This window comes from Rhamphochromis sp. 'chilingali' (assembly GCF_963969265.1).
Source record: "Rhamphochromis sp. 'chilingali' genome assembly, chromosome: 7".
Taxonomy (NCBI): domain Eukaryota; kingdom Metazoa; phylum Chordata; class Actinopteri; order Cichliformes; family Cichlidae; genus Rhamphochromis; species Rhamphochromis sp. 'chilingali'.
The window spans coordinates 24,776,018-24,803,944 of NC_137934.1; the positions used below are offsets into that span (position 1 = coordinate 24,776,018).

The 27,927-nt window shown below is 44.1% G+C and overlaps 1 protein-coding gene across 3 annotated transcripts in view; it reads left to right on the forward strand.

The window, feature by feature from the left end:
* The first annotated feature begins 4,865 nt into the window (after positions 1–4,865).
* ptpro (protein tyrosine phosphatase receptor type O) overlaps positions 4,866–27,927 on the forward strand; it is a 45,530-nt gene continuing 22,468 nt past the window's right edge. For all 3 annotated transcript variants that reach the window (XM_080887356.1, XM_080887357.1, XM_080887358.1), the window contains exons 1-13: positions 4,866–5,251; positions 14,714–14,975; positions 20,163–20,318; positions 21,243–21,395; positions 21,691–22,212; positions 22,291–22,452; positions 22,605–22,801; positions 22,934–23,054; positions 23,167–23,360; positions 23,446–23,557; positions 24,195–24,358; positions 25,796–25,916; positions 27,020–27,156. In XM_080887356.1, coding sequence (XP_080743482.1) covers positions 5,027–5,251; positions 14,714–14,975; positions 20,163–20,318; positions 21,243–21,395; positions 21,691–22,212; positions 22,291–22,452; positions 22,605–22,801; positions 22,934–23,054; positions 23,167–23,360; positions 23,446–23,557; positions 24,195–24,358; positions 25,796–25,916; positions 27,020–27,156 — 2,526 coding nt within the window. In that variant the 5' untranslated portion in view covers positions 4,866–5,026. The remainder of the gene's footprint in view (positions 5,252–14,713; positions 14,976–20,162; positions 20,319–21,242; positions 21,396–21,690; positions 22,213–22,290; positions 22,453–22,604; positions 22,802–22,933; positions 23,055–23,166; positions 23,361–23,445; positions 23,558–24,194; positions 24,359–25,795; positions 25,917–27,019; positions 27,157–27,927) is intronic.

Sequence of the window (27,927 nt, forward strand, 5' to 3'; positions counted from 1 at the left end):
GCAAAGAGACGGTACTTGCAAAAAATAGCGTGCATTGGAAATGTGGACCCGTATGAAATAACGGCAGTGGAGTAGAAACCCTGAAGACCAACCGCTTTTGACGTAGCCTGATATATTTTCGTACCTGTGGAGTCAGCGCGTACACAGCGAACCAATTTCGCAATTATAAATGTCTGGAAGCGCACATCCAATTCACCAACGGTTGGGTACAAGATTTGACTATTTTTAAGCCTGCACGTCGTGAATACGTCATCATTCAAACAAAGGTAAGTCAGCTTGAGTGCTGCGAGTAAAATGCGTTTGATTTCCTCCCGAACATTCAGATTAGTGCAGCATAAATTCATTCATGAGGGAGAATTACAGTGAGAACATGTGGAGGCTGTTAGAGGGATAACATAGTGAGTTCAGTGCATTGATGTGACATTGTCCTGAAGGATTTAGTCATTCTCTATGGTTAAAGAAATTGCACTAATTAATTCATATTTATTATAAATAATCCTTATTACACATCTTCTACGCATTCTATTTTAGTTTTATACATTGATTCATGACCTGCAGAATCTCCTTATCATGTTAGGTGATTCATAATTGTCACTTAAAATCGAACTTTATGCTTTCTCCCTCTTGAAAGTGATTACATCCTTGCATTACATACTTTAGGTAAATTTTTTGCTGGCAGATTAAAAAAACAAAACAAAAAAAACCCAGGCAGATTTAGAATATAACATGCAGCGTTCTTTAGATGGATGCATAAAAAGATAAAAAATTACATGTATGTGCCAACTTTCTAAACACTTTTACATTTATGATAAAGTAGATTAAACACATTTATGTCGGCCTTGGCTCATAGTTCTTGTCTTTAAATTAACTTTGCCTGTGTGTGTTTCAGGTCCTGCACTCTCAAAGACTGAATGAACCAGCATTGCAGCCATGGGTCACTGTGAGCATCACAGGGAAGGTTGAAGCCGCCCACTGCACCTGTATGGCCGGAGTCGCAGAGACCTGCAGCCATGTCGCTGCTCTTCTGTTTAATGTAGAAGCAACAGTGCAGATCCGTGGCACAAGGACTGTTACAGATGAACCTGCATACTGGGTTTTGCTGGGTAATATGACCAAGATACAGCCAGTGGTTGGACATAAGATAGACTTCTCCTCTTCAGCTGCCCCAAAAAAGGCTCTTGATCAAAACATAAACAAACCATCCGTAGTGACAGGTAAAAGAAGTTCCACCTGCTACCGTGGAGGAGTTGTCTGAACTGATGGGAAAATATTTCTCCAAGCATAGTTCTGTTCTGAATAACCCATCATGTTGTATTTAGGGGGTCTACATTTATGCCTGAAGTGCACTGCCATGTAAATAACTTGCATTTACTGAACATGTTCTTACTAAGTACCTCTGTTCAAAAGTTGAATAAAGAAACAAACTAATGTTTGCCTCTTTTATTTTAAATTAAAACCACTTTGTAGAACATCACATCAGTAGAATCAATGTCATGTATAGTTTACAAATGACAAAATGTTTACATAAAATCATGACAGCATTTAAATAATATCACCCACTACTAGCATTCTGTAATTTACTGTCTCTTTTGAAAACTTATCACTACATAAACAGCACAAGACTTTTAAGAGTATTTAACAAGAGCATTTTCCCTGGTTTTACTAACACACTGGGGCACATGTTCACCAAAATGCAGCAAACCTTCACCATCTTATCCAGGAGGGTCGGCTCTTCACCCACACATGGAAGAAGTTATCTGATTGGCAGGGTGGTGTGTAGCCAGGCCGTTCTCACTCCCGAGGCGTGTTGATGCAGCATGTAGTTTGAAGCAGGGATTTCGTAGTGCCCCATGTGTAGCGTTGGAACCCATCAGGATTTGTTTCATTCATTCCTTCGGCTGGTTTGCCTGCATAATGAAAAAAAAATTAGCAACTCTATAAATAGAACGTAAATCTACAAAATCACTCATTAGGATGTTTGTTCTAATGTGCTATGACCTCAGAGCGCATTGAAAATAAAACTAATAGGCTAGAAAGAGTGATATGAAATTATGTAGAACTTACCCGAATGAAAATGTCTGGAGCACCAACAGATATCTGTGGATGGTAGAGAACTGGATAGCAGCTTGTCTCACAGCTGCTATCCAGGCTAGACGCCTTCTTTTGGTAACGTCCGATACATGAGCTCCCTCACATTGCTTCCAGGTGGGGAAAGAATAAAAATAGAGCCCATTTTCCAGCTTATTCCCTTCCCGATCGTGCGATCTAACATTACAACTGACAACACAGCAAGGATGAACCATTACTCATGCTTTCGCTCCTTTTGCCCTTTGTTTGGCCTACTAAAATGGCGCCTCGGCAGCCTCTATGACGTCACCGAGATCCCAAATGAGACTGTGTGATAAACACAGTGTTTGGCTTGGTCTGCAGCCTCCTCAGGAACAGGACACACGTGATCAGCTGAACTTTCCCCCACAGTTGCTGTCAGAGGGATAACCTGGATTTCTCATCAGTCTTCGCTGTCTCTGGTTCTAAGGACGCTGCCCTTAAAGCATTTATCCAGCTAGGCTTTATTAGTGTACACCACGGCTGGTTGTCACGTTGTTTGTTACTGCCACACGAGAGGGCGCTGTGGAGCTCCTCTGGTATCACACGTTTCACCTGACAGTGTGGTCAGTTTGTGGACATCCACAGAACTCTTAGGGGAGGACGTATTTTGTGATGGGTCTTTGGTAGGTAACAGTTATTTTTCATCATGATCTTGTGTTTATATTGGAAGCTCTCACAGTGTTGGTCGTTATGTTCCCTCTAAGCTGCGCGCGTGTGCAATTGCGCACTGCTGGCACGGTCTCTGCGCACAGAAAAAAAAATCAAACCTGAATTGAAATTAAAATTAAAACTTTAACAATTCTGATTTGCAGTGTTAGTCAGTAAGTGACTGGCTGCTCCCATATGGGATTAGAACGATGCCACCTTATCCAATAATCCAGCCAATAATGCGATTCACATTTGTATATGCGCAGCTAATCAACATTGTTGACAGGCTATGACAGCATCCTTATGTGCCAACACCGGTGTTTTAGCTAGAAAAGCAGTGTGGCTGATGTGGAGTGAAACCGCCTTAATGACAACGTGGACAACCATTGGAGATGTGACCAGGACAGACGGAACAATTGGCGGAAAAAGTGTGGACTTTATACCAGTTTTTAAATTGTGTTGATAGACCAGAGTTATGATAAAAATATTTGCAATGTTTGGTTTTCTTCCTGAGCACTATTGTTGTTTATATTTACTGCGAAGAAATGGTAAAAACGGCGTTTTATAAGGAAAACGCTCGAAAGCCCTCTCCGCCTGTGAGGAAAGATGAAACCAAAAAAACCCCACCCTTTCCTATTGGTGGAAAAATGTACCATGTCAACCAATCAAAGAATGAGATGGCAACATGGCATTTAGTTGTTTAGGGAGGGGGGAAGTTTTAGGAGTGACGGCAGTGTTTTGAGATGTGAGAGATTTGCTACGTTTAGCGCAAATCTTGTGTTAGTGTGTAGTGTAGTCAATAGTTTTGTTGTGTGTGTCAGAACACAGACAGAACAATGAGGCGACTACTGAATGTTACAGGTGTTACAGGAGTGATACATCTCCTGTTGTCAGGCCTGCAGGTAATCAGGCTGTTGTTCTCCTTTATCTCATAGTGGACAGAAATTACTTTTTGGAGTGGCACAAATAATTTGTGTGACATCAAATTTGATGCAGAACAGCTGATTGTTCTGTAAATAGTTTGAAATGTTTATTTAAAAAACGCCTTAGCTGCATTTTTAGGTAAACAGCTGCAACAAACGTTGTTGTTTGCATAACTCAGTTACTTTTTTGAAGAAGTAACTATATAATTAATTGCCCAACATTGGTCATTATTTACTGTATTTCGCAGACAGAGAGTTACAGGACTCTCTCCCAGACCACAGACTCATAATACAAGTCAGAGCTTTATATATATAAAAAAAAAAGAAAGTTGTGTTTTCAAAATTGGAGTTCAAGTTATTTTTACTTCCAATAGTGTTAACATACTACACAGGTCATGAACAAGATTTCTTTTACATTTTTATTGTAAGTGGGCTAAATCAGTTAATTAAAAGTAGTGTAACATAAATGTAAACGCTGTAATTTGATTATTTTAATAAACCATGTAACTTGGATGGATTTGATGCTGGCGTGACCACAGTGCACACGTCTGATGTTGCTCACAGTGCTTCAAGGGACCGCTCAGGGAGTTTGTGTGTTCGCTCAGACACATGAAAAATTAGAGGGAACATTGGTCGTTAAAAACGGGCATGGGGTCATGCGTGAGAGATGTTCTCCAGCTTCTAATGGCAGACATGTTTTTGTCTCTGTGCTTGCACAGTGGTTTGTGTGAGGACGCCTGGCTTCCATGTGGAGACCGCTTCCTGTTCAGGGGCTGTTCATTTCTGTCTCCATTTAAAAACAGAAAAACAAATCTGTTTTGGAATCATTATTTTTACTGAGATCTCATTGTTGAGTACAGAGACAGCCAGACATGCTGGCTCTTTACTTTAAGTTACAGTTACTCTTGAGTTACAGTTGCTTAATCTCAGTTACAGTTACTTACTGTGAGTTATTGTTACTCTGAGTTACAGTTACTCTGAGCTCTGATGCAGTGAAGAGTGATCACTGCGTCAGTGAGCAGCAGAGCGATGTGATTTTAATGTGTGATGTGACGTCACGTGACGGTTGTGTTTTCTTCCTTGTGTTTTTTATGTTTGCGGTGAAATAAAGTTTGGAGACAGGATGTCGTGAGTAATTTCAGTCTGAGCGCCTCTCAGAGGGAGCTGATGAAGAGGAGGAGGAGCGGCTGCGGGGCGCAGGGCGGGGCGTCGGCGCGCAGCAGCAGCAGCAGCTCCATCACCGACACCGTCACCGACCTGCTGGCGTCTGCGGGCTGCGGCATGGACCCCGCTGCCCGGCCTGTCTGTGAGTGTGGGCCGGTCCGGTGCTGCTTCCCGCGGTTCTGATGGTGAAGGCGGTGCGCGCTCAGAGAAGCGGAGCGGACACAGACCTGTGCGCGTGGAGCGGCTCGCGCTCCGATGCAGCAGCGGGAGGAGGAGGAGGAGGCGCCATTGTTTGGATGCGCAGCAGATTGAGAGGAAGAAGGCCAGGGATCGCGCGCGCTGACCGGGACACGCGCACCATGCTGCACCCGTTGTTCCTCGCGCTCCACCTGCTCTGCTTCACCCAGGTAAGGAGCCGCACTTCCGGCCGCAGCGGCTTTGTTCGACCGCAGGAACCGGGGAAGGGAAGGAGGGAGGTGTGTGTGTGTGCGCGCGCGCGCGGCGGACACGCGACAGCCAGCAGCTCGATGTGTCTGCGGAAAGTGGGTCAGTCGGCTGCAGCATCACACACACACATAGACTCAGACTCACACACTCAGTCTCACACGCACGCCACACAAATACAGACGGACTCACACACACACACACACCCATACACACACAGACTATCACATTCAGTCTCACAGGCACACTGCACACACATGCGCAAATACAGACTCACACAAAGACACTTACATACACAGTCTCGCACACATCACACACACACACACACACACACACACACACACACACACACACACACAGACTCACTCTTAGCTGGTGCATCTGGGTAAATCTACTTTACACTTACAGGTATTAGGAGCAATGCCTTTATTACTGCACTCCTGCACATGCTCAGTCTGTTCTTTGTAAAGTGACTGAGTGGTCATGTGTGAAGCCAGATGTTCCTGATGTTTCTGCTGAAGCCAGAGGTTACTATAGCACCCCCTGTGGGTGTAGTCCATCAGCTGTTGACATCATCACACAGACTCGTCCATTTGTGCTTGCTGTGTGTCGTTTTTGTGGGCACAGTAACACAAGTGAGGTTACAAAAACAGAGAGGTGCCTGACCAGTGATGATGATGTCACTTTTGTCATGCAGTGCTATTCACCGGGGTGAAGATGGCAAGATGATAATGGCCCTGTGACATGCCACCTGTGGACACTTATAAAGCACCCGTCGGTTTCACGGTTAAAGTCAGCCTGTTGTGAAGGACCAGCGAGTGTTGCGCTGATGCTGGACGACTTCCTGTCTGCGAGTTTCTGTTTCCTGTCCCTGTAAAATCATCTGGAAGCTGCAGACTTTTATTTCCTGTTCAGTGTCGAGATAGTTGTGAAGTAACGTGGTAGGTTTACAGTGTAACGGGTTCCCCTCCACCTCGTTATCCTCGCTATCCGCATGCGGCGTTAATATCCTGCTCTGAGCGCTATCTGATGCTCCAAGCTTCCAATTTCCTGTCTTCTGACAGCTGCTCTGATTCGAGGCGCTGAATGTAAAGAGTATGAAGAAGAAGAATTTATGAAGCATTTCCTGTTTCACTGACATCAGCATCTTAAGTTTTGGACTTTTATTTGGACATAATATGACGCACATTTTAACAAATGTAACCGTGTGAGGAACTTTTACTTTGAAGAATAAATGTTTTATCCAAATCCAGATTTGTTTTTATCCAAATCTCCTGCTTTGTCTCTAAAATTTCAGGTTTAACAGCAGCGTACTACATTGCCCACAATCCTAAGGAAGACGCTGAAATCACTGATATGTTGCAGCTGTTAGTAAAACATATTCAAAATCAGTGCCATCAACTGTGGCAGTGGGCTGAAGGCCTTGGGAAGGTTTTATGTGGCCCGTGATGAACAAAGACTGTTCATCTCTCCACTGCACCCATCCACTGTTCATGTTGTAGAATGAGACAAGCCTGAATCTCCTCAGTGCAGGTGTAATTTCAGGTCTGGACAGGAACTTTAACAGCTAAGTTAGCTAAGAGCCATGAGGTGGCACATTGAAATTCACTGTACTACTGTGGCCACGCCCCCCAGTGAAACCTATGTCTCAGAGGTCCTTCAGATGAAGCTGACCAAAAATGAAGGCGACCTGATGAAATGTTGAGTTTGGCACCTGAAAACTTCAGAGAACTTCCTGTTTAGCTGTTACTTATGTATTCTGGCTTCCTACCACAGTCCAAAGACATGCAGTTAGGTTACGTCTACACTAGCCCGGATAAAATGCAAAACGGTGTATACATCTGAAAACACTCCGCGTCCACACTATTGTTTTCATTTGTTTTCACAGAGTTGTTCATCCACATTGAAACGCAATACAGGAAACACGTATTGCGTTCAAGCAAGACAATTCGACCTGCCTGATTTCTGTCTGCCGTTTATTTACTTTTCGGCTCTTTGAAATGTCGCGGAAAAGCACAGAGTTTTTTAAAACAATGAGGTGGAGTTGTTGCTCCAGCGCCCCTGCAATCCTGAAAAGGATAAGCGGCAGAGAATGGATGGATGGATGGATGACTTTTGTACATGCGGGTGTAGAGGTGGGAATAGGGGGCGTGTTGTGGGTCCTATTAGTGTTTGGATGAGCTTGGAGTTCAGAGGTCAGATAATAACAGCGGTTTTTTGTATTTTTAGGAAATTGTTTAATGTCAATCAGCTGTTCTCATTATTGTGGCTGTGACATCATCAGTGAGATTTATGGGTGATGCGTGAGCCATCACGTCCTCAGATCTGCATCATGGTTCTGGGGTCACTTCTGGACTGTAAGCCCACAGTAACCATGTGGCGCCGGCTGTGACTCAGAGATCTGTTTAAGTCGGCGCTCCACACGGTCTCTGAATATTCACACATTCGTGACTTTAATGTGCGTCTTGGATTACGTTGGAGGGTTTATCCCTGTATGTGACAGAGGGCAATAATGTGAGGGCATAATCAGAGCGGCGGAGGGTTAACAGAGGCCCGATTAGAATTTAATCAGAGTTAGATCTGCAGAGCAAACACTGAGCTTCTTCTTTGAGCCGCCATGTCGCCCATGCGATTCAGCTGCAGCCGAGTGGAATAACAACGAGTACAACCTCAGACACCCAGAACAGAGGCTGGACGGGCTTCTTTAGGTCAAAGGTTTATAAAGAGCAAGTGCCAGAATGATCCAGAGCCAATCACCACACACGACCAGTCTTCATCCTTCCTCATCCTCTCTGTAGAACATGGAAGGTTCTTCCTGCTTCAGCCCTCTTTCAGAATAACAGTTATCACAGCTCGACTTTGGGTTTTTATCTCCCTACTAATGGGAACGTTTACTTTGAAAGGTCTTATAAATAAGATAGGCTTCCTGTTGGCTTTGATTGAGTAATCAGCTGATGGACCTTTTACGTGTTGTTAGTCACATGATGATGGTTATGGTGAGCTGATGAAGAGAAGGTGATTCGCCACTTTTCCTGCTGAGCTCTAATGAAACGTTTAGGAAGGTCACTAAAGAAGCTCCTCCACCTCCAGCTCCACCACCATGATGCATTGGGATCTGATGAAGGACTGAAAATGATCAACTTCACCCTGAAGCTCTGTGTCATTTCAGAATCCAGACGGTGAGAACAGAAAGCCTCCACGGAGGGACGCATTGTCATTGATTGGTCCACAGTTTCACATGGGGCCATCTGATTGGTTGAATCTAAAATATATATGGAGCTGCAGATCCTTCTGGATCTTTTCTAGTGACAGGCGATGAAAATGAGGTTCACTGAACCCCTCAGTCCACATTTAAGGTCAAGAAAAACATCACTTACAGTAACGTGTTGAATTTAATTCCAGAAGTTAACTTTTAGTTTCCTTCCTCGTGTTCTTTACCAGAGCGTCTTCACATGAGTTAAGACAAACTTCCCTAATGGACATTAGAGGAACTGCAGCTTTTGGAGTTGATACTTACTTATAAGAAGTTTCTTCTCCATTTTTTGATTACAGCAATGAGCCCCAGCCCTAAATGTCGGACATTTTACCTTATTTTGGTCACATTACCTCATTAGGCTTGTTATAGTACTTGAAATAATCAACCAATCAAGTCCCTGTTCCAGCTTCTTAAGTGTGGGAAAAACATTTTCAGTCTCTTTCTGTGTTTTTACAGATCTTGAGAGCCGTAAACTCGCTTCCCGGCGTTTGATGCCCGATGTTTGTACCTCTGCGTTCCGCTTCATTCGGTTTGGTTGTTGCAGCAGCTTCTTCTGTGGGAACCTGCTTTGGAGAGCTCGTTGGAAAGGTTCTCATTGTTCTGTGAATGAGGCAGAGAGCTGTCAGCCATCTTTTGTTATTCCGGTGAAAGGAAGCACCGCATGAAAAGACCTCTGAGCCTCACCAGGCTACATAAAGAAAAGTGGAGATTTTAGTGTAACACTCTTGTAAGAGAGAGGCCAGAAACATGATGAAGGAAAGGCCTCAGATTGGATTTCATCAGAAAAAAACACCAAGCTGAACTTTTCCACGCAGGAAAAATAGAGTCAAGAGGAATCTGCAGAAGTTGTGAGGCTCAGGTTGTTTTTAGAGTTATGAAATTTACCCTCACCAGACTACATTCAAAAAAGGGAAGATTTACTCTGCTCTAATCAAGCCAAAAAGTCTGAGGTGAGCCATAAAAGTCTGAAAAAAGCCCATCCAGAACACCCCCCCCCCGTCTTCCCCACCTGCCTCCACACAGCTTTGCAGGTTTGCATGATAATGCTGGCAGCTGCCTGAGGGTGAAGCCTCCCGACCCCTGGCTCCACCCCCTGTTGGCTGTCCGTCTGCAGCCATTCACAGGGTCACATTCATTCACTTACTCAGAATCACTTTCCCCTCATGAAAGGATGAGCTGGTGTCCTGACACAACTCTGAGGATTCAGTGTTTTTAGTTTTAGTTTCTACGCTCTGTTTGCTTCTTTCAGTTCATTTGTATTATTTAGAAATTTTAGTGTTACTTTAATTTTGATCTTTTTTATGATCAGCCTACAGTTGTAAGAAGTTCAGAACAAGTTTTACAATAGAAACACTCATCAGGACCTGATCATTAACACAGTTTAATACAGGGGTGTCCAACTCCAGGCCTCAAGGGCTGGTGTCCTACAGACTTTAGATGTGTCTTTGATGCAACACAGCTGATTTAAATGACTAAATTACCTCCTCAACATGTCTTGAAGTTCTCCACAGGCCTGGTAATGAACTAATCATTTGATTCAGGTGTGTTGACCCAGGGTGATATCTAAAACCTGCTGGACACCGGCCTTTGAGGCCTGGAGTTGGACACCCCTGGTTTAATAGAAGCCAAAACCTGCAGTTCCTCTAGCACCCAGCAGAGGCCAAAGCAGTGAGTCAGTCTCCATAGACTGTAATGTTAAAAACTTTACAGCAGAAATAAACATGTTTACAGCCTGATACAGAAGTGTTGTGGTCTCTATAGATAATTTCCCCCTTCATTACAACTGTACCAAACTTTTGTTAAGGAATAAAGATAAGAGTAAGTAAAAGAGAGGAATGAGAAGAAAAGCGTCTCTATACGCAGATGACACAGTTCTATATACAGGAGAAGAAGGAGACTAACAGTTTATCTGGGGTTTATATCAGGAGTTAGAGACACAAACAACTGCACAAGAGGAGAATATTATTGTAAGTCACCTTATTAACTTGCATTAGAGCTTAAAGTTTGCATTATTAGAAGCGTGGCCTCTACCTGCAACCTGCCTTATGTCAACTAATTTGAGTCTCTTAACTGGACCTCTGGACCATATTTGTGCTGTTGGAGCCTTTGGGAGCATTTTTAATTACTTTATCAGACCAATAATATGGCTGCTGTGAGATTACTGTACTAACAGGCTATCCAGGAAGTCTGAGCACCAGTTTTAGGAATTTATTTGGATGTTACCAATTAGCAGGCATCAGCGTCTGTATGTTGTTCCCATACAGTTTTTTCTAAGATGAGTCCAAAAACCAGTGACTGCTTCCATCTTTTATTTACAGTGTGTCGTTACAGACATTGATTGAAAGAAAATTGATCAGTGCTGACAGACCATTGATGTTGTTTTGTTCCTGTCTGAGTATGTACGGCAGTGCTTGACCCTCAGAAAGTCTGTGATCTGCAGAGAAATCGAAAACCTTTCTCTTTGGAAAAGTGTAAGCGGTGCTGAGTGTGTAGCTCTTGGAGCTGTAGGATTAGTTGGACAGTTAATGAGTGAACAGTGGGTGAAACTAAAGATAACCTGAGGAAATGTGTTGCAGGTTTTGATGTTCAGGCTCTCAGAGGATCTTCTTATTGACCAAACTCGCTGATCAGTGAAACAGCTGGGGTCATGTGATTCTGGCCCGATGTGGGGGCTGGGGGTACATTAGTAGCATTGAGCCCCCATGCTCTACAGCGTCTCCGTGGTAATCCTGCTGCGCCGCCACCCACCCTAAACGTGGTGCTCCTTTCATCACTGTTGCCATGGCGACAGCAGAGCAGTGGAGCCTTGAATGAGTCAGTGTGGATTTTCTCTTCCACTCTCACTCAGGCTGATGTCGATGGTTGCAATGTGGCGACAGCTCGGGTTGTCACGATACTTGAATTTCTAACTCATCACTGATCCCCAAGAGAGTATTGCATATATGGGAATACTGCAGTACCACAGGAAAAATTAGAGGCTTTAGTGTTTTTCTTTTAAATAGAGACTGGAACAATACAAACAACAACAGAAGTAACAACAGTAACTATGTGACTGGTACTTTAAGGTTGTTTCTGTGCAGCTTCTGGTCGACTTTTCTGCTTCGGTCATAAAGACAAACCGGTCTGTCCACTGACCTCTGAACTTCCTCCTGAAGCTGTGCCTAGTGTTAGTGATGGGAGGGGTTCTTTCAACTCAGAATAGCTGTCTGATCAGATTGTAATTTAAGTATTGATTAATATCTGAGTATCAATTTTTGCCATCTAAAATAAGTTTTCAAAACTTGATTGTGTGAAGCTGACATATACATTCAGCTCATTTTGAAACTTATTTTTACTCTTGGAATTTGAACTGGATATTGGTGCAGCCCCTTAATTGGTCCTCTGAAACAAGCTGTTTTAGCTTCTCCCTGAAAGCACACTATCTTCTGATTGACTAACTTCACAGGCATGCAGAGGGGCAGCACCCAGAGGTTATGAGGTGTACTACAGTGAAACAATATATCCACGACAGATAATAAGAAAATAAAGAATAGGTACCCTTTAATTTAGAAAGTAGAAAGCGGCTTGTGGATTGTGATTAAATATGTTCTGGAGGTTCGTGTTCCCATTAGGATCAGCTCATCTACCACCTCCATCAGGTTATTGATTAAGCTCTAAACAATGAAAGCCATGCTCCACATATGAATCAAATCAAAACAAAATGACATAATCATGAATTAATTCTAAAAAAAAAAGTTTTGTTTTTCAAAATAAGGGCAACCTCCACAAGGTTGTAGATAGCTAAGACTTTCCACATTTTAAGAACTGAAGAAACCTCTTGAATAAGAGGTGAAATGCCTTCAAGAAATTTAAAGAAGTCCACCTGCCACCTGCTTGCTTTCCAAGCTCCTTAGATTATCGTGACCTTAATGACAGAAAACCTAGACAGACAGAAGAACAATTTCATTTTGATCCAACATCCAACTTCCTCCAAATACCCTGACTTCCAGCTTCAGGAAAGTAAAGAGGTACAGTTGAGTATCACCTGCATACAGGAAAAAGCTCAGTTAGATGTACTGTTGATGTAAGTACAGAAAAGAGGAGGACCCAGGATCGAGCCATGAGGTGCACCACACAGTCAGTTTCCTTTCCACAAACAAACCTATGTTCTTCCTTTTTCTTTATCTAACTCCACAAATAGACCTCAGCACCTCCTCCCCCACCTCCCTTCCCATCTTTATGGACCTGCTCTGTCCAAATACCGTACCACAGCAGTCATTAAGCCAGAGTGCCGGCCTGGCATTTTAAAAGGCCAAACCAGAGTAGGCTGAGCTTTTATTTGCCTCCTTTCTATAGAGAGAGAGAGAGAGATTTATCTTCTACAGTCTAATGTGGAGGCATGCTGTTAGAGGAGGTGAAGCTTCGTAGGCGGAGGTCGTTCACAGAGAGTTTTAACAGCAGTTGAAGGAAAATACAAAAGTTTTATATCAGGCACAGCAATTACAAAGATGGCTCTTTGATAAAACTGATAGTTTTATTTGATTCTGCATACATCATACAGAACATTTCCCTCATCTCTTTAATGGCTTTTTGAGAGAATTTGTGTGAAACACTGAATGATAACAGTTTTATCATTTTTAGATCATATATACTGTATTTACACAGTGTGTTTTTGTGTTCTTTAAATAGAATTCAATTGATGTTTTCAACCTGAGGGTTTGTTTTTTTTTTCAGCGATCCAAATGTCTGTAAAGTCTAGATTGAGGTTACACTGTATTCTTATTAAGCACAGCGCTAAAAAGACAGTAAAACCAGAGCCTGTGTCCTGCATGGAGGAGTTGGGATAATGGTTGTTCTCAGCTGAAAGGTTCAGAAATGTTTCCTTCCTGGATGTAGGTCAGCTCCTGCTACACTTTACATTTACTAACATTTAACCCGCTTCGCTTTCTCTGTTTGTCGCTGAATATTTAACGTCGTCACGGTGTCAGGGTAGATTCCATCATGCCTCGGTGCAGCACACGTTCGTGACTGTTTGAAATGTGGGTCAGGTTCTGTGCGGATGGATAATCTGCTGCTCCGCAGTCACAGCAGGTCGCAGTGCTTTCATGAAGCTGCTGTAGGCAATCGTGTCACTGAGCTGCTGCTGATCCACAAACAGGAAACACAGGCTCTAACCGACCGATCCGACCTCAGCCGGAGCGCAGCCGCTCTTAGATAAGATACATGGAAACTGACGGCACAATAAATACACAGAACCAAAACACACGAATCCAAGAATTAGTTTGACACTTCTGTATGGTTTTATCATCAGGAAGAAAAAAAAAACTCCTTTAAGGTGGAATCAGCTGACATCTCCTGTTTCAGACCAGGAACCAATCAGTGACCAGTATCAAATAGTGGGTTGTAACTGAATGAAATGTGTGGTGCTGTGATCATGTGATTCAATCAGCAGCGTGACCTTTATGCACACGGATGGTGCTTGGCGGGGAGTCGACCTCCTGATGTCAGATTTAACGAAGGCAGACCAGCCTGCTCAGCTCAGGACAGGAGAGACAAGAACACAAATCATCTTTGCGCTCAGAAAGAAGAGAATAGAATAAAACAGGCCGAGATTACGGGAACTCCGATGCTCAGTCTGAGGCTCCTCTTCACCCAGTCAAACGTGTTTAATATTGGTCATTAATTGATCACCAGCCAATGGGAGCCCTCTCTGCATCCTCAGTGTTGTGTCTTCTCTTTCTCTTTGGCCTGATTCTTAGAGCTCTGGGGCCAAAGCATGATGGGAAATCATATTCATGGACACTGAGACTGCAGGGGGTAAAACTGACGGCTGGCTGTTGGCAAGTGTGAGAGGCTGTGCAGCTTTTGAGCTGTTTTCACTTTTGATTTCTTAACTTTCAGAAATAAATCATGTTCTGTTCCATGTTTCTTCCTGGACTCCACCAGAGCTGCTCTGCATTATTCACAGTTAATAATAATCCTTCTTTATCTAAACAAAGCTGTCTCTTTAATAACCCCTATCCGAGAGCCCACTTTCTTCTGATTGGCCTATTCTGGGAATCCTGTTGAGGGGCAGGATCCAGTGCGTTTGGGCCTCACCAGAGCTCAGCGGGTCAGAGTGAAAGGAGCTGCTTCATCTAAGCTGAAATAAACTTTAACCTCTTTGTTTGCTCACATTTTTCTTTTTCAGAGCATGACGGCGTTCCAGGCGACCGTAAACGACGAAGGTTTGATTGTGGCGACTTTGGATAGCTCAGACCTGCAGGAGAACGTCACGGCGTATGCGGTGCAGATCTCTGGAGAACCTCGAACCATCCTGATCCAGTTCGTAAACACCAGCGAGCCTCTGCTGTACAACGCCTCCTTCCACGGCCTCTGCTACACGGTGGGGCTGCTGCTCAGACGGGGACAGGCTTGGTCCCGCCCCATGAAGACAGTTGCCGTGCTCACGAGTAAGAACCTCTCCAATCACGGGGTTGGGGGTTCAAAATCACTGATTCTGATATTACAGGATCGCACCATGTTTAGCTGCTGGCCTTTACAGGAAATAAACCTGAGAGTCACTGCTTTCCATTTTTAATAACCTGGAACGTCATTTTGGACATTTCTGATGTTTTCTGATGTTTTTAAAACCAGTTAAACGATCAACTGAAATAATCAGCAGACTGTTTTTACCTTCAAATTCTCTTAGCTTGATCATCATCGGTGACTGCAGAAGTCAATGCTGTAAAAGTCTGATTTATCTGGATTATTCTGTAGATTTAAGCTTTAAAAGTGGTTGAGGTTTGTTTAATTGATTATGTGTAATACAGGAGCATACAGGGAGTGCAGAATTATTAGGCAAATGAGTATTTTGTCCACATCATCCTCTTCATGCATGTTGTCTTACTCCAAGCTGTATAGGCTCGAAAGCCTACTACCAATTAAGCATATTAGGTGATGTGCATCTCTGTAATGAGAAGGGGTGTGGTCTAATGACATCAACACCCTATATCAGGTGTGCATAATTATTAGGCAACGTCCTTTCCTTTGGCAAAATGGGTCAAAAGAAGGACTTGACAGACTCAGAAAAGTCAAAAATAGTGAGATATCTTGCAGAGGGATGCAGCAGTCTCAACATTGCAAAGCTTCTGAAGCGTGATCATCGAACAATCAAGCGTTTCATTCAAAATAGTCAACAGGGTCGCAAGAAGCGTGTGGAAAAACCAAGGCGCAAAATAACTGCCCATGAACTGAGAAAAGTCAAGCGTGCAGCTGCCAAGATGCCACTTGCCACCAGTTTGGCCATATTTCAGAGCTGCAACATCACTGGAGTGCCCAAAAGCACAAGGTGTGCAATACTCAGAGACATGGCCAAGGTAAGAAAGGCTGAAAGACGACCACCACTGAACAAGACACACAAGGCAACAAAATTATCCTCTTGCTCTCTTGATTTTTTTACCTGCATCATTATTTAAAAATGTCTTTTACTCTACTGGTCCCTGTATTCTTACTATAATTAATACCTCCTTGGCCTCGGGCATAGTCCCTGCCTATTTTAAAACTGCTGTTAGGCTTTTTTAACAAGGGATGTATATGCTGGACCCATCTCTCACTAGCAATTATAGACCGATCTCAAAAATTCCGTTAATTGCTAAGATTCTAGAGAAGATCGTGGCTAAGCAGCTTACAGCAGTTTTAGATAAATATAGTATTTTCGACAAATTTCAATCTGGCTTTCGTAAAGTTCATTCCACTGAAACAGCCCTTCTTAGAGTTTCTAATGACATTTTGTTACAAAGCGATGCAGGTAAATGTTCTGTTCTCTTTTTTTTTTTTTTTTTTTTTTTTTTTAATAAATAGGACAGGGGGAATGAATGAGAGAAAGAGGGGGAGAGAAAGAAAGAAAACCAAAGGGGAGAAGAGACGGTGAGAAGGGGGGGAAGAGAGAGAAAAAAAAAAAAAAAAGAACTCCTGGGTCACCTGTATGGAGGAAAAAAAAAAAACAAACAAAAAAAACAAACAGAGGAGACAGCAAACAACAAAGAGCAACATAATAATAGAGAAAACAAAGCACCATCACAATAAACTAGCTAGTCATAGATATCAATATTTACTAAATAATAAACGATATTGTGCAGCACGCAAGATAGACAGCGCACAATGTGCTTTGAGGCAGCAGCCAAGAAAGCTTTAGTCCGCGTCTGTGAATACCCATGTGTGCATACCTGTGTGGATCAGCATGCTTGCATTCCAAAGGTTTCTCCATGTAATGATCTGCTAGGGAGTGTGGGGGGGCCACAGCCCCGTCCTCCAGGGTGTGAAGCGGGTATGGAGGAGATCAAAACTCCAGACATCCAGAGGCCCCCAGAACACAAGAGACCATGGAAGACCAACAGAGGGGCAGCCGCGCCACTGTTCCAGTAAGAGCTGAGGAGAGTCCCAGATGAGGGCTCGCCCAGCAGCCGCGGAGCAGAAGTCAGGGGGAGTTGCAGTGACACGCCCGTGAGCTCCGCCGGCCCCCAGCTGTGCCTGAGTGACCGAGCCCCAGGCCGAGAGGCCGGGGGCACCCCACCTCCAAAGGGGCCCGAGCGAGCCCCAGGCCCCAGGCCCCGACAAGCGGCCGCCAAGGAGTGAGCCGGTGTGTACCCGGACGCCCACCCCCAGACACAAAGAACCACCAACACACCGACACCTGAGGGAGTCCGCCACCGGCAGGGGAAGTGGTGGTGGGTGGAGATAGGCCTCCAAACCTTGGAGGGCCTGAGGTGTCCCCAGAGAGGTGGCGTCTGATACCCAACCTGACATATAGACACAGACATACAGGCGCACACAGACACAAACATCCATTCCCACCCTCATGCTCTCATATGCACTCACTCCACACTCAACCAACGTGGAGACAGACATAAAGAGACGCTGTACACACAATCACACTCCCCAAGCGTACTCTACAAACCGGGTCTAGGTACCCTTGCCCCTGGAGGGGGTAATTGCACCCAGACCCAGGTGGTGTTACCCTTTTCCCTGCGGTGGGGAGAGGCAGACCACCCCGACTCCGCAGCAGCAGGGAGGCCCCACACCCCAGACCGCAGTCGGACGGCCAACTCCTCCTACTAGCCCTCCCGCTCCAGCAGGCCGCAGAGAATGGGGGTGGGAGAAGACTCCAAACCTCCCTCCACCCGCTCATTGTAGTGTTGATGCATATGTGTTCTAAGGTGCAATTAAAACCCAGGAGGGCATGGAGCTACCTGTTCTGTTCTCTTAATGTTGGATCTTACGTCGGCCTTTGATACTGTTGACCACTATATTTTACTTAACAGGCTGAAACACTGGGTTGGTGTCTCTGGGACTGCATTGAAATGGTTCTCCTCGTATCTCTCTGAACGATATTCTTCTGTGGCAGTTTCTAAGTATAGATCATCTTCTGCGTCCCTGTCTTTTGGTGTGCCACAAGGCTCTGTGCTAGGGCCATTACTGTTTTTAGTTTATTTACTCCCTCTTCAGCACATTTTGAGCCCTTTTGAGGATATTTGTTACCATTGTTATGCAGACGATATCCAACTCTATATATCTTTTAAACCGGAAGAGGCTTCTAAGCTGCGGCTTTTAAATGTGTGCTTGGAAACCATTAAAGGCTGGATGGCTGAAAACTTCCTCCAACTAAATGAAAGTAAAACCGAAGTCCTCTTATGTGCCCCAGATAGACATATACCCAGTATAATAAATGCTCTTGGTTCTCTTTCAACGTTTGTAAAACCATCTGTCAGGAACTTAGGGATTATCCTTGATCCTGCTCTTACGTTAGATAGTCATGTTAAATCTCTTGTTCGGTCTTGCTTTTATCATTTAAGAAATATTTCTAAATTGAGCTCTATTATATCCTATACCGAACTGGAGATTGTTATTCATGCTTTTATCTCTTCACGACTGGACTATTGCAATTCCCTGTTTACTTGTTTAAATAAAGGTTCTTTGGAGCGTCTGCAGATCGTTCAGAATGCTGCAGCAAGACTTTTGACGAAAGCTTCTAAATTTTCACATATAACACCGTTGCTCATGCAGTTACATTGGCTTCCTGTTGAATTTAGAGTCCAGTTTAAGATTTTGGTTTTAACTTTCAAGGCTCTTCAACAACAAGCACCACCATATATCATTGAACTTTTACAGCCCTATGCCCCTAGTAGGTCTCTGAGGTCGAGTAGTCAGGGCCTACTTGTCATTCAGTATACGAGACTGAAAACTAGGGGTGATAGAGCTTTTGCTACTGTGGCCGCCAGACTGTGGAATTCCCTTCCTCAGGACTTACGATCCGCTGATTCATTGATTACTTTTAAAAAACAGCTAAAAACACATCTTTTTAAAACTGCTTTTTGCTAACTTTGTTTGTATTTTGTCTTTTTAATCTGTTATATCTTGTAAAGCACTTTGTGATCTCTATCTAGAAATGTGCTATATAAATAAAATTTTACTTACTTTACTTTACTTTACAAGCTGAAACGTCAAGACTGGGCCAAGAAATATCTCAAGACTGATTTTTCTAAGGTTTTATGGACTGATGAAATGAGAGTGAGTCTTGATGGGCCAGATGGATGGGCCCGTGGCTGGATTGGTAAAGGGCAGAGAGCTCCAGTCCGACTCAGACGCCAGCAAGGTGGAGGTGGAGTACTGGTTTGGGCTGGTATCATCAAAGATGAGCTTGTGGGGCCTTTTCGGGTTGAGGATGGAGTCAAGCTCAACTCCCAGTCCTACTGCCAGTTTCTGGAAGACACCTTCTTCAAGCAGTGGTACAGGAAGAAGTCTGCATCCTTCAAGAAAAACATGATTTTCATGCAGGACAATGCTCCATCACACACGTCCAAGTACTCCACAGCGTGGCTGGCAAGAAAGGGTATAAAAGAAGAAAAACTAATGACATGGCCTCCTTGTTCACCTGATCTGAACCCCATTGAGAACCTGTGGTCCATCATCAAATGTGAGATTTACAAGGAGGGAAAACAGTACACCTCTCTGAACAGTGTCTGGGAGGCTGTGGTTGCTGCTGCACGCAATGTTGATGGTGAACAGATCAAAACACTGACAGAATCCATGGATGGCAGGCTTTTGAGTGTCCTTGCAAAGAAAGGTGGCTATATTGGTCGCTGATTTGTTTTTGTTTTGTTTTTGAATGTCAGAAATGTATATTTGTGAATGTGGAGATGTTATATTGGTGTCACTGGTAAAAATAAATTGAAATGGGTATATATTTGTTTTTTGTTAAGTTGCCTAATAATTCTGCACAGTAATCGTCACCTGCACACACAGATATTCCCCTAAAATAGCTAAAACTAAAAACAAACTACAAACTACTTCCAAAAACATTCAGCTTTGATATTAATGAGTTTTTTGGGTTCATTGAGAACATGGTTGTTGTTCAATAATAAAATTATTCCTCAAAAATACAACTTGCCTAATAATTCTGCACTCCCTGTATATGAAGGAGAATTATCCTCAACATGAGGATAATTCTCCTTAAAAAAACCTGTTGTTGCAAGGATTAGGAAAATGTTATTATTTTTTAAATTTTGCATATTAGACATGTAGTTCAAATAAAGGGCTTACATCTCTGTTCTGTAGTTCTGTGATCGTGATGTTCGACTCAGTTTTGTTTGTCTCCTCAGAGCCGCTTCCTGTCCGCAGCGCTCAGATATTGGACTATAAGGAGGCTCCAGAGACTGGCGTGGTGTTTGAAATCGATCCTCCGACCAGAAACGTCTTCAGCAGAGTCAACATCAGCTACGCTGAAGGACAGGAGCGCCGATCGATGCTCTATAAAGGTAGAACATTTCATTCTGTTTGTATGAGTGGGTGCTATTTAGTGTAATTTAGTGTTTTGTAAACCAATATGAGCCTTCTGCCTGAATGTGAGGACAGTTATTGTAGTTCACAGTCTCACTGGGAGGTGAAGGCACGTGAGTAGCGATAGAAGAATGTGTCTGTCTGAATAAATGCCCGGCCCCTTCCAAACTGAAGATTCTGATTGGGTAGAAATCCTCCGGGGAACTCTGGTGCGCCCTTGCCTTTCTCTAATGGAAAGCATTTCTGAAAGCACGTTATTCCACTTAAAGCGGCTTGAGACAACTGATGTTGTGATTTGGTGTTATATATAAATAAAACTAAATTGAGCTGAACCAAGTTATTTCAAGTTTACCTGCACACACCTCAGTGGAGGCAAATATAAAGGAAAGAGGACCCAGGATTGACCCCCGAGGAACTCCATTTCAATTCAATTCAATTTATTTATAAAGCACCGAATCACAACAACAGTCGCCTCAAGGCACTTCATATTGTAAGGTAGACCCTACAATAATACACACAGAGAAAAACCTAGCAATCATATGACCCCCTATGAGCAAGCACTTTGGCGACAGTGGGAAGGAAAAACTCCATTTTAACAGGAAGAAACCTCTGACAGAACCAGGCTCAGGGAGCTGCGACCGGTTGGGGGAGTGAGAAGGAAGACAGTGTAAAAGACATGCTGTGGAAGAGAGCCAGAGATTAATAACAAGTATGATTCAGTGCTGAGGGGTCTATTAACACATAGTGAGTGAGAAAGACCAGACCTGATTTCAGCTGCTCCAGACTCATAGTCGCTCAGTGCTTTGGTGTTCATGTCCTGACTGCTGACAGATGTTAACACAGCTCCAGGAATAAAGAGAGTGTTTTTGTGCTAACAGTTTCTTTCTGCTTGTTGTTTGTAGATTTCTACAGGGGGAAGACAGTGTTTAAGCACTGGTTACCGGGGATGTGTTACCGAAACATCACCTTCCAGCTGATCTCAGAGGCCACCGTGTACCAAACTGCACTGGTGACCCACAGTGACATCACTCACACACCGCTGCATCATCGGACAGGTGAGGCCCCTCCCACTGTGAGAGTGCAGTGCTTGCTCTGTACTGAGTAGATTAGATTGGCTCTGAGGCAGACCTTCCTGCATGAAGCTCTAAGTTCTACTTTCAGGAATCGTTGCCTTAGTAAATACAGTGATCAGGTCTGGAGAACATGGCGGCCCGGTTCAGAGGCCTCCAGCGAGGACCTGCTGCCTCATTTTTTTAAACAGTGATGTATGATGAGACGGGAGGAGCTTCGTCTGGCGAGCTGACTAGCCATTTCCTGCTCAGAATAATTCACTCCCCTCTCTCCCCCCAGTGCCCCACCCTCCCCTCAACATCTCCTATAAGATCATCCATTTGAGCCAGAGGGCAGCTCCAGGTCAGCTCCCCGACATGCTCCCACATGATAGTGGGCAGCGATCCCCCCGCCAGGCCCGGGACGTCCCACTGATGGAGGAGCGGGAGGAGGAGGAGACCCAGGCTGAGGAGAATACCTCAGATGAGGTAATAGGAGTCACTTACGCCCCCTTCAACTCCACAAAAGTGTTGACGGTGAGCGCCCCCATTGATGTGAACAACAGCCGCACGGAGGAGGCAGAGCCTTCGAGCTACTGGCTGGATCCGACGGAGCCATCTCCTGCCGACAAGGATGAGGAGTTCGTTAATGGCGTGCTGCCCGAGTACGAAGACTCCAACGAGCCGGGCTCAGCCATGGCACTCCCTGCCGAGCCTTCTGTCCTGCCCACCAGGCTTCCGCCAATCCTTTTGGAACTGCGCTGGCTGCCACCGCGCCCACCCACCAGCTACGACGGTTTCAACGTCTACATCTACAGAGATGGTAAGCAGGAAGCAGCTGAATAAAGAACATCTCAGATGTTCCCGTGTTGACATCTGAACCTCTCGCTCTGCTCCTCAGGTAACTCGACAGAAACAGCGACGGTGGATGAAAGCACTCACGAGTTCTTTACAGAGTTAACGGAGCCGGGAATATACCGTGTGCAAGTGACCACACTGAGCTCGTCTGGAGACTGCGAGTCCCGAGAGAGCAGTGGCGACACTGCCTTCACCTTCTACCTCAGTAAGTGTACAGGAAGTGATTATGGCGCATGCAGCAGCGTGTGGCAATAAAGGATGGATTCAATCAAATGCATCTTTGTTCTAGTGTTGTCATTGTTAACGTAATCCACTTCCTGTTGACCTGCTCCTTCGCTGGTTTATTAATGGTTACAGGTCCCAGCGGCGAGCTGCTGGAGGACCTGCGAGAGCGTCCTCAAGCCGTTAGCGTCAGGCTGCTGGACTCGAGCACCGCTGCCATCTCCTGGGCGCCATCGTCGCAGAACCACAATGGGAGCCTGGTGTCAGTGGTTTCCACCACCTGCCTGAAGCCCAGCCTGAGCCAGAGGATGGAGAACACCTACTGCAGCGAGGTATGGCACAGCACTCATCACTGGCCGCGCACCGCAGATTGAAGCTCACACGGGGGGGGGGGGGGGTCTTTTGAATAAATAATAAAAAAAAATTTTTAATACATATATATGTGTTTAACTATATAATCACAGGAAAACTCGACGAGTGACATCATCACCAACCTGACGCCGGGTGCTCAATACCGGGTGGTCGTCTATCACACCAATGGACCCCTGATCAGCCCGCCGTCGGAGCCCGTCATCATCGATATCGGTGAGCGTCACTTTATCACTTTATGCGTCTTTTTCAGTCCCACTTCCTGTTCACTGCTCCTGTTCTTCCTGTTCCACTCTTAAATCCCGCCTGTGTCGGTGTGCTGTGTCAGAGCCCACCGGCGTGCGCGAGCTCACCGTTTACCCCCTGAGTCCAACGGCAGTGATCCTCAGCTGGCAGCGTCCATACCACGTTGCCTTCAGGAAATACGTGTTGCAGACCTTCTTCTTCAACCCCGTCACGCTTGCCTCTGAGTGGACCACCTACTACGAGATCGCCGCCACCGCCTCCGTCATCGCCTCAGTGGTAACCAGTCTGTCTCCGTCACAGGAAACATTTCATGGCACCATGCCACGTCCACCTCACCGTATTTGTCTCTATTTCCTCTCAGAGGGTGACTGACTTGCTGCCTGCCTGGTATTATAATTTCCGTGTTTCCATGGTGACGTGGGGTGACCCACCGCTCAGCTGCTGCGAAAGCTCCACCGTGAGCTTCGTCACAGGTAATGCCTCACCGCTGCAAGGACGCTGCGAGGGAGGCTGGGCCAGGATCCAGCAAACACACTTAGACTTAAAAATAGAATAAATAGACTTTTAAATTTGTTTTTACTGATTTATTTAGTTTTTATATAAAGAGACATTTAGACACATAATTTCAAGCCATTTTTTCTTCATGAATATTTTTTATTCTTCTGTATTCATCCATCAGCTCTAAAAATAAATAAAAAATAAATTAAGAAATAAAAACATGCAAAATTAAAACACATTTTAGTGTTCAACATTTTAAATTTTTTTTAAAATTTTGTTTAAATATTACTCAATTTGGTCACTCCCTGAAATAATACAATAAATATACAATTTAAAATTTATGCATAAAAATAGAAATAAATAAAATAAATGTATATTTTTAATGATCTAATTCATTTTGTTTTTATTTTATATCTTTTTCTGGGTTTACTGATAATGCAGCTCACAGATGAAGAACAAAACGCATAAATTTTTATTGTTTCTTACGTTTTTTTTTTTTTTTTTTAAATTTTGGCTTTTATTTGCTGATATTTCTTGTGAAGATCCAGACGGCACATCTTTAATGTGTCTGCAAACGTATGATGCAGGTCTCCTTCCTCTTCCTCCTCTCAGCTCCCGAGGCGCCTCACATCTCCTCTGTGGATTACTCTCATGGCGTTCTGTACGTCCGCTGGACATACGGCGAGCTCTTCATTGACCTGTCGCACTCAAGGATGCTGCACTGGCAAGTGGTCGCTGTCGGAAAGAAGGGACCGGAGAAGACGTACTCCGTTGACGTGAGTCCAGACACATCTGTCTAGGTGTTCACGACACTCTGAGACACGTTCTCGCTGTTTTAGGTGTATTTGTGCGTTTGTGTGGTGATGAGTGTGTCTCCAGCAGCAGCTCATTATTTCAGGGTCGAGCGGAGCTGTTATTGACTCTCTCCTTCGGGTTGGTTCGATGGTCTGATTAGCAGCAGGAGAATGACCTGCAGACGTCGCTGCTCTACGAGTCCAATTACCACCGTAGCCTGAGCTCGCTTCTGTGATCAAGTGTCTGAGGGTCCCAAGCCATGTTGGAGGTTTAATTGAGAGTGTATACAAATGGCGTGTAGATGTCAACTATATTCAGGATGTTAGGGAGTCTTCATTTCTACTAGATTGCTACTAATAGTTCTGATAAATGTGTAAACAATTAAACCAGCTTACAAAAACACAACAAACAAGAGAAATGTAACTTTATTTTGAAGAATTTATGTGAAATAGAAATCTCAGTAATGAGCATTGACCTCGGGGACTGAAACCAAAAATTACACTTCCTTTTCCAAATGTGGTCAAATGTGTATATAAAAGATGAGCATAGCCACCATGACATCATTCATTAGTTTTGTTAGCATTCTGGGCACCAGCTCGTTGTTTTCTTGTTTCTTAAAATGTTTGTTTTGTTTGGATAAGAGGGTGGAATGCTAAGTTATCATCTAATGCTAGCTAACTTGGTTAGCATTGTTTAGCAAAGTTTGTCTCTATAATAACCTCACAGCAGCTTTATTATTGGTCAGATAATGTCATTAAAAATGCTCCAAAAGACTCCAACAACACAAACACAGTCCAGAGGTCCAGTTTGCTAAATGTAAGCCTAACTGACAGCTGGCAGCTACAGCCACCTGTCAGTCAAAGAGGCCACACCCCTAATGATGTAACCTGAGAGTTTCTGCGGACTCCATCACTGCTGGGGCCTCTGCTGGAGGTTAGAGGACACGGCTTTGCAAAGCAATGGCTAATGTCACATTGGTGATGTCCATCTTTTATATACAGTCTGTTCGGTCTTTGAGGTTGAATGTAATTTAAAATTATAATTAGATATAAGAGTACAAAGACTGAGTCAGCAGGTCTGCAGAAGTTTAATGAAGCTTCCACACTCAGAGCTGATCATTTATATTTAATCGTTAGTTCGTGGTGGAAGCAGACGGTCACAGTGACTAAACGGAGACACAGACAGCTGTGAGGATTTACTGCAGGGATATTTTTAGTTTTATTCAGGGCAGATTAAAAAGATATTTTAGGAAAATACCTGCACTGTTAATCTTTCAGCAGCTCCGCGTGGGACAGAGGCAGAGCAGAATATGACCCTATCAGATGGAGGAAGGGGGCACTCAGGACTGACTGTGTGCACGCTGTTCAAGTGTTATTTACATGTTGTTTACGTGTTGTTTACATGTGGTGCTGTGTCAGGTGACTCGGAATGTGATGCGGGCAAGCCTCCCTCTGCCTCCTGGAGACATCTACAACCTGACGGTGACGGCATGCACAGAGCGCAGCAGGAACACGTCCACGCCAAACATCATCAAACTGGGTCAGCGAGTATTCACTGCAATTAACAAAGATATAATAACTCTAAGAAAAACAAAGAATACAAAGGTATTCACTGCTAACAGACTAACTCCCCCAAAGTTCCCAGAGTGCTTTTTCAAAAGAATCATCCCAGTTTTCTTGAGAAAGCATAAATGATTTATATTAGTACACTATAACTGAACAATATTTTCACCCCACTGAAAGGCCGACCTTTAACTCTGTAATTCTCAGAGCTTTAAAATTGAGTTAAAGGGAGGGTTAGCTTCTGGATTACACTCAGTATTAAACTCCAGTAAAAGTTTGAGCTGTTGCTGAGAAAGCATCACGCATTAAACCAAAGAAATCACTTTAGACCTGAGAAAAAGAATCAGTTATGCTCATAAAGCAGGAGGTGGATTTAGAAAATTATCAAGTTATAATGTTGAGTAATGAGGCTGCAGACTGAGAACAATTCCACTTCTGCAGAAGAGACACCTTCGTGTCAGACTGAAGTATGTTGAGGACGATCTGGGGGCAGATCTGGAGGAACCTGAGAGGTTCTCCAAAGCAGAACGGGCTGGGATCATTTAGGAGATGAGTGTGAGACACTGAGCAGGCTTTTTTTTTTTTTGGAATACTTTAGTTCCTGTGTGCAAATTACAACAATGTAAGCATCCAAAATAAAACCAGGATGTTTGGAAGAGCTGTGCAGCACTTCTTTTTCATGGGGGTAAAAATTCTGTCCTTGTGATAGGATGACGTATAAAACGTGTTTGCTGTTTCTGTCGGTTTGTAGAGAGATAATTGAGAAAATGAAACACTGGGCTGCAGGAGTTTTAAAACGTGAAGGATGTAAGTGGGAAAGACGTCTCGGTGCTGATCGCCGCGCGGCAGCCTCTCTGCTTGTTAATCTGTGCTGTGGGTCTGAGGTCAGACTCACAGAGTGAACATGAAACTTCATTTTCTCCACTTCCCCTTCTGAGCGTATCAGACTATTTCAGTCCTCCTCAGAGGAAGTGCGGGGTCTTTAGCAAGCTTCGGCTCGGCTCGGCCCTGCAGTTCACCACTGCAGTTCGTCCTGTACTGTAAGCTCTCGTGAAGAGTTTTCACTGCTGTTTCCTGCAGAGCCGGCTCCTCCCAGATCGCTGTATGCCGTCAACGCCACTCACTCGTCCGTGACTCTGCTGTGGACCGAGGAGGGAGTGGTCGACTATTACCAGGTCCTCTGCAGACCCAGCAAAGCCAGCAAGGAGCAGCTCAAGGTAAAAGTGCTTCAGCCATGCTCTATATCAGCTTTCATTGCCTCAGCTGCAGGTCTGAGACGATTAGGAAAGGATTACAAAAGAGCGAGATTACAAGTTAGTTTCAGCTCTGCAAGTGTTTTCTGTTTTAACTCATACAAATTCATTCATTTCAAAGATTTTTCTATGTTGTTCAGACATTAAGTCAACCAAACTTTTGTTAATTGTGAAAATAAAAATGTGATGTGCAGATAAATCAATAATAAAGGAACTACTTTTGTGTTTTGCTGATCTGAAAGTTTCTGAGATAATCCCGCAGAAATGTGGAAGTTGTTAAACATGAGATGAGATGACATGCTGATGAGAAATAAACCAGACAGATTGAGTGAGGACCGAGGATCGATCCCTGGGGAACTCCAAGCCTCATTTTAGCTGCTACAACTAAAAAGTTCGATTTTTGCAAATCAGATTTTAATTGCTGTAGAAACAAAGAGGAGGAATGACAGAAGTCGCAGACGTTTTCTTCGAGCATCAGCGTGAATAAATTCATTGAGGCTTTCTCAGGCTGGTGAATTTGTTTCATATTGGCCACATGGGATCTGTATTAACAGTTTTCTGATCATGTGACCCAAAGAATAATAAAATGCAGTAATCAATAATCCCAAACTGAAGCTCCCTGAACACAGTAATGAACCCGGACACAGACACAGGGGACCAGGTTTGCAGAGATAACGAGCTGCTGATGCTGAACACGTGTTTTTACCTGCAGGCTTGAAATTTAGTTTGTTCCCA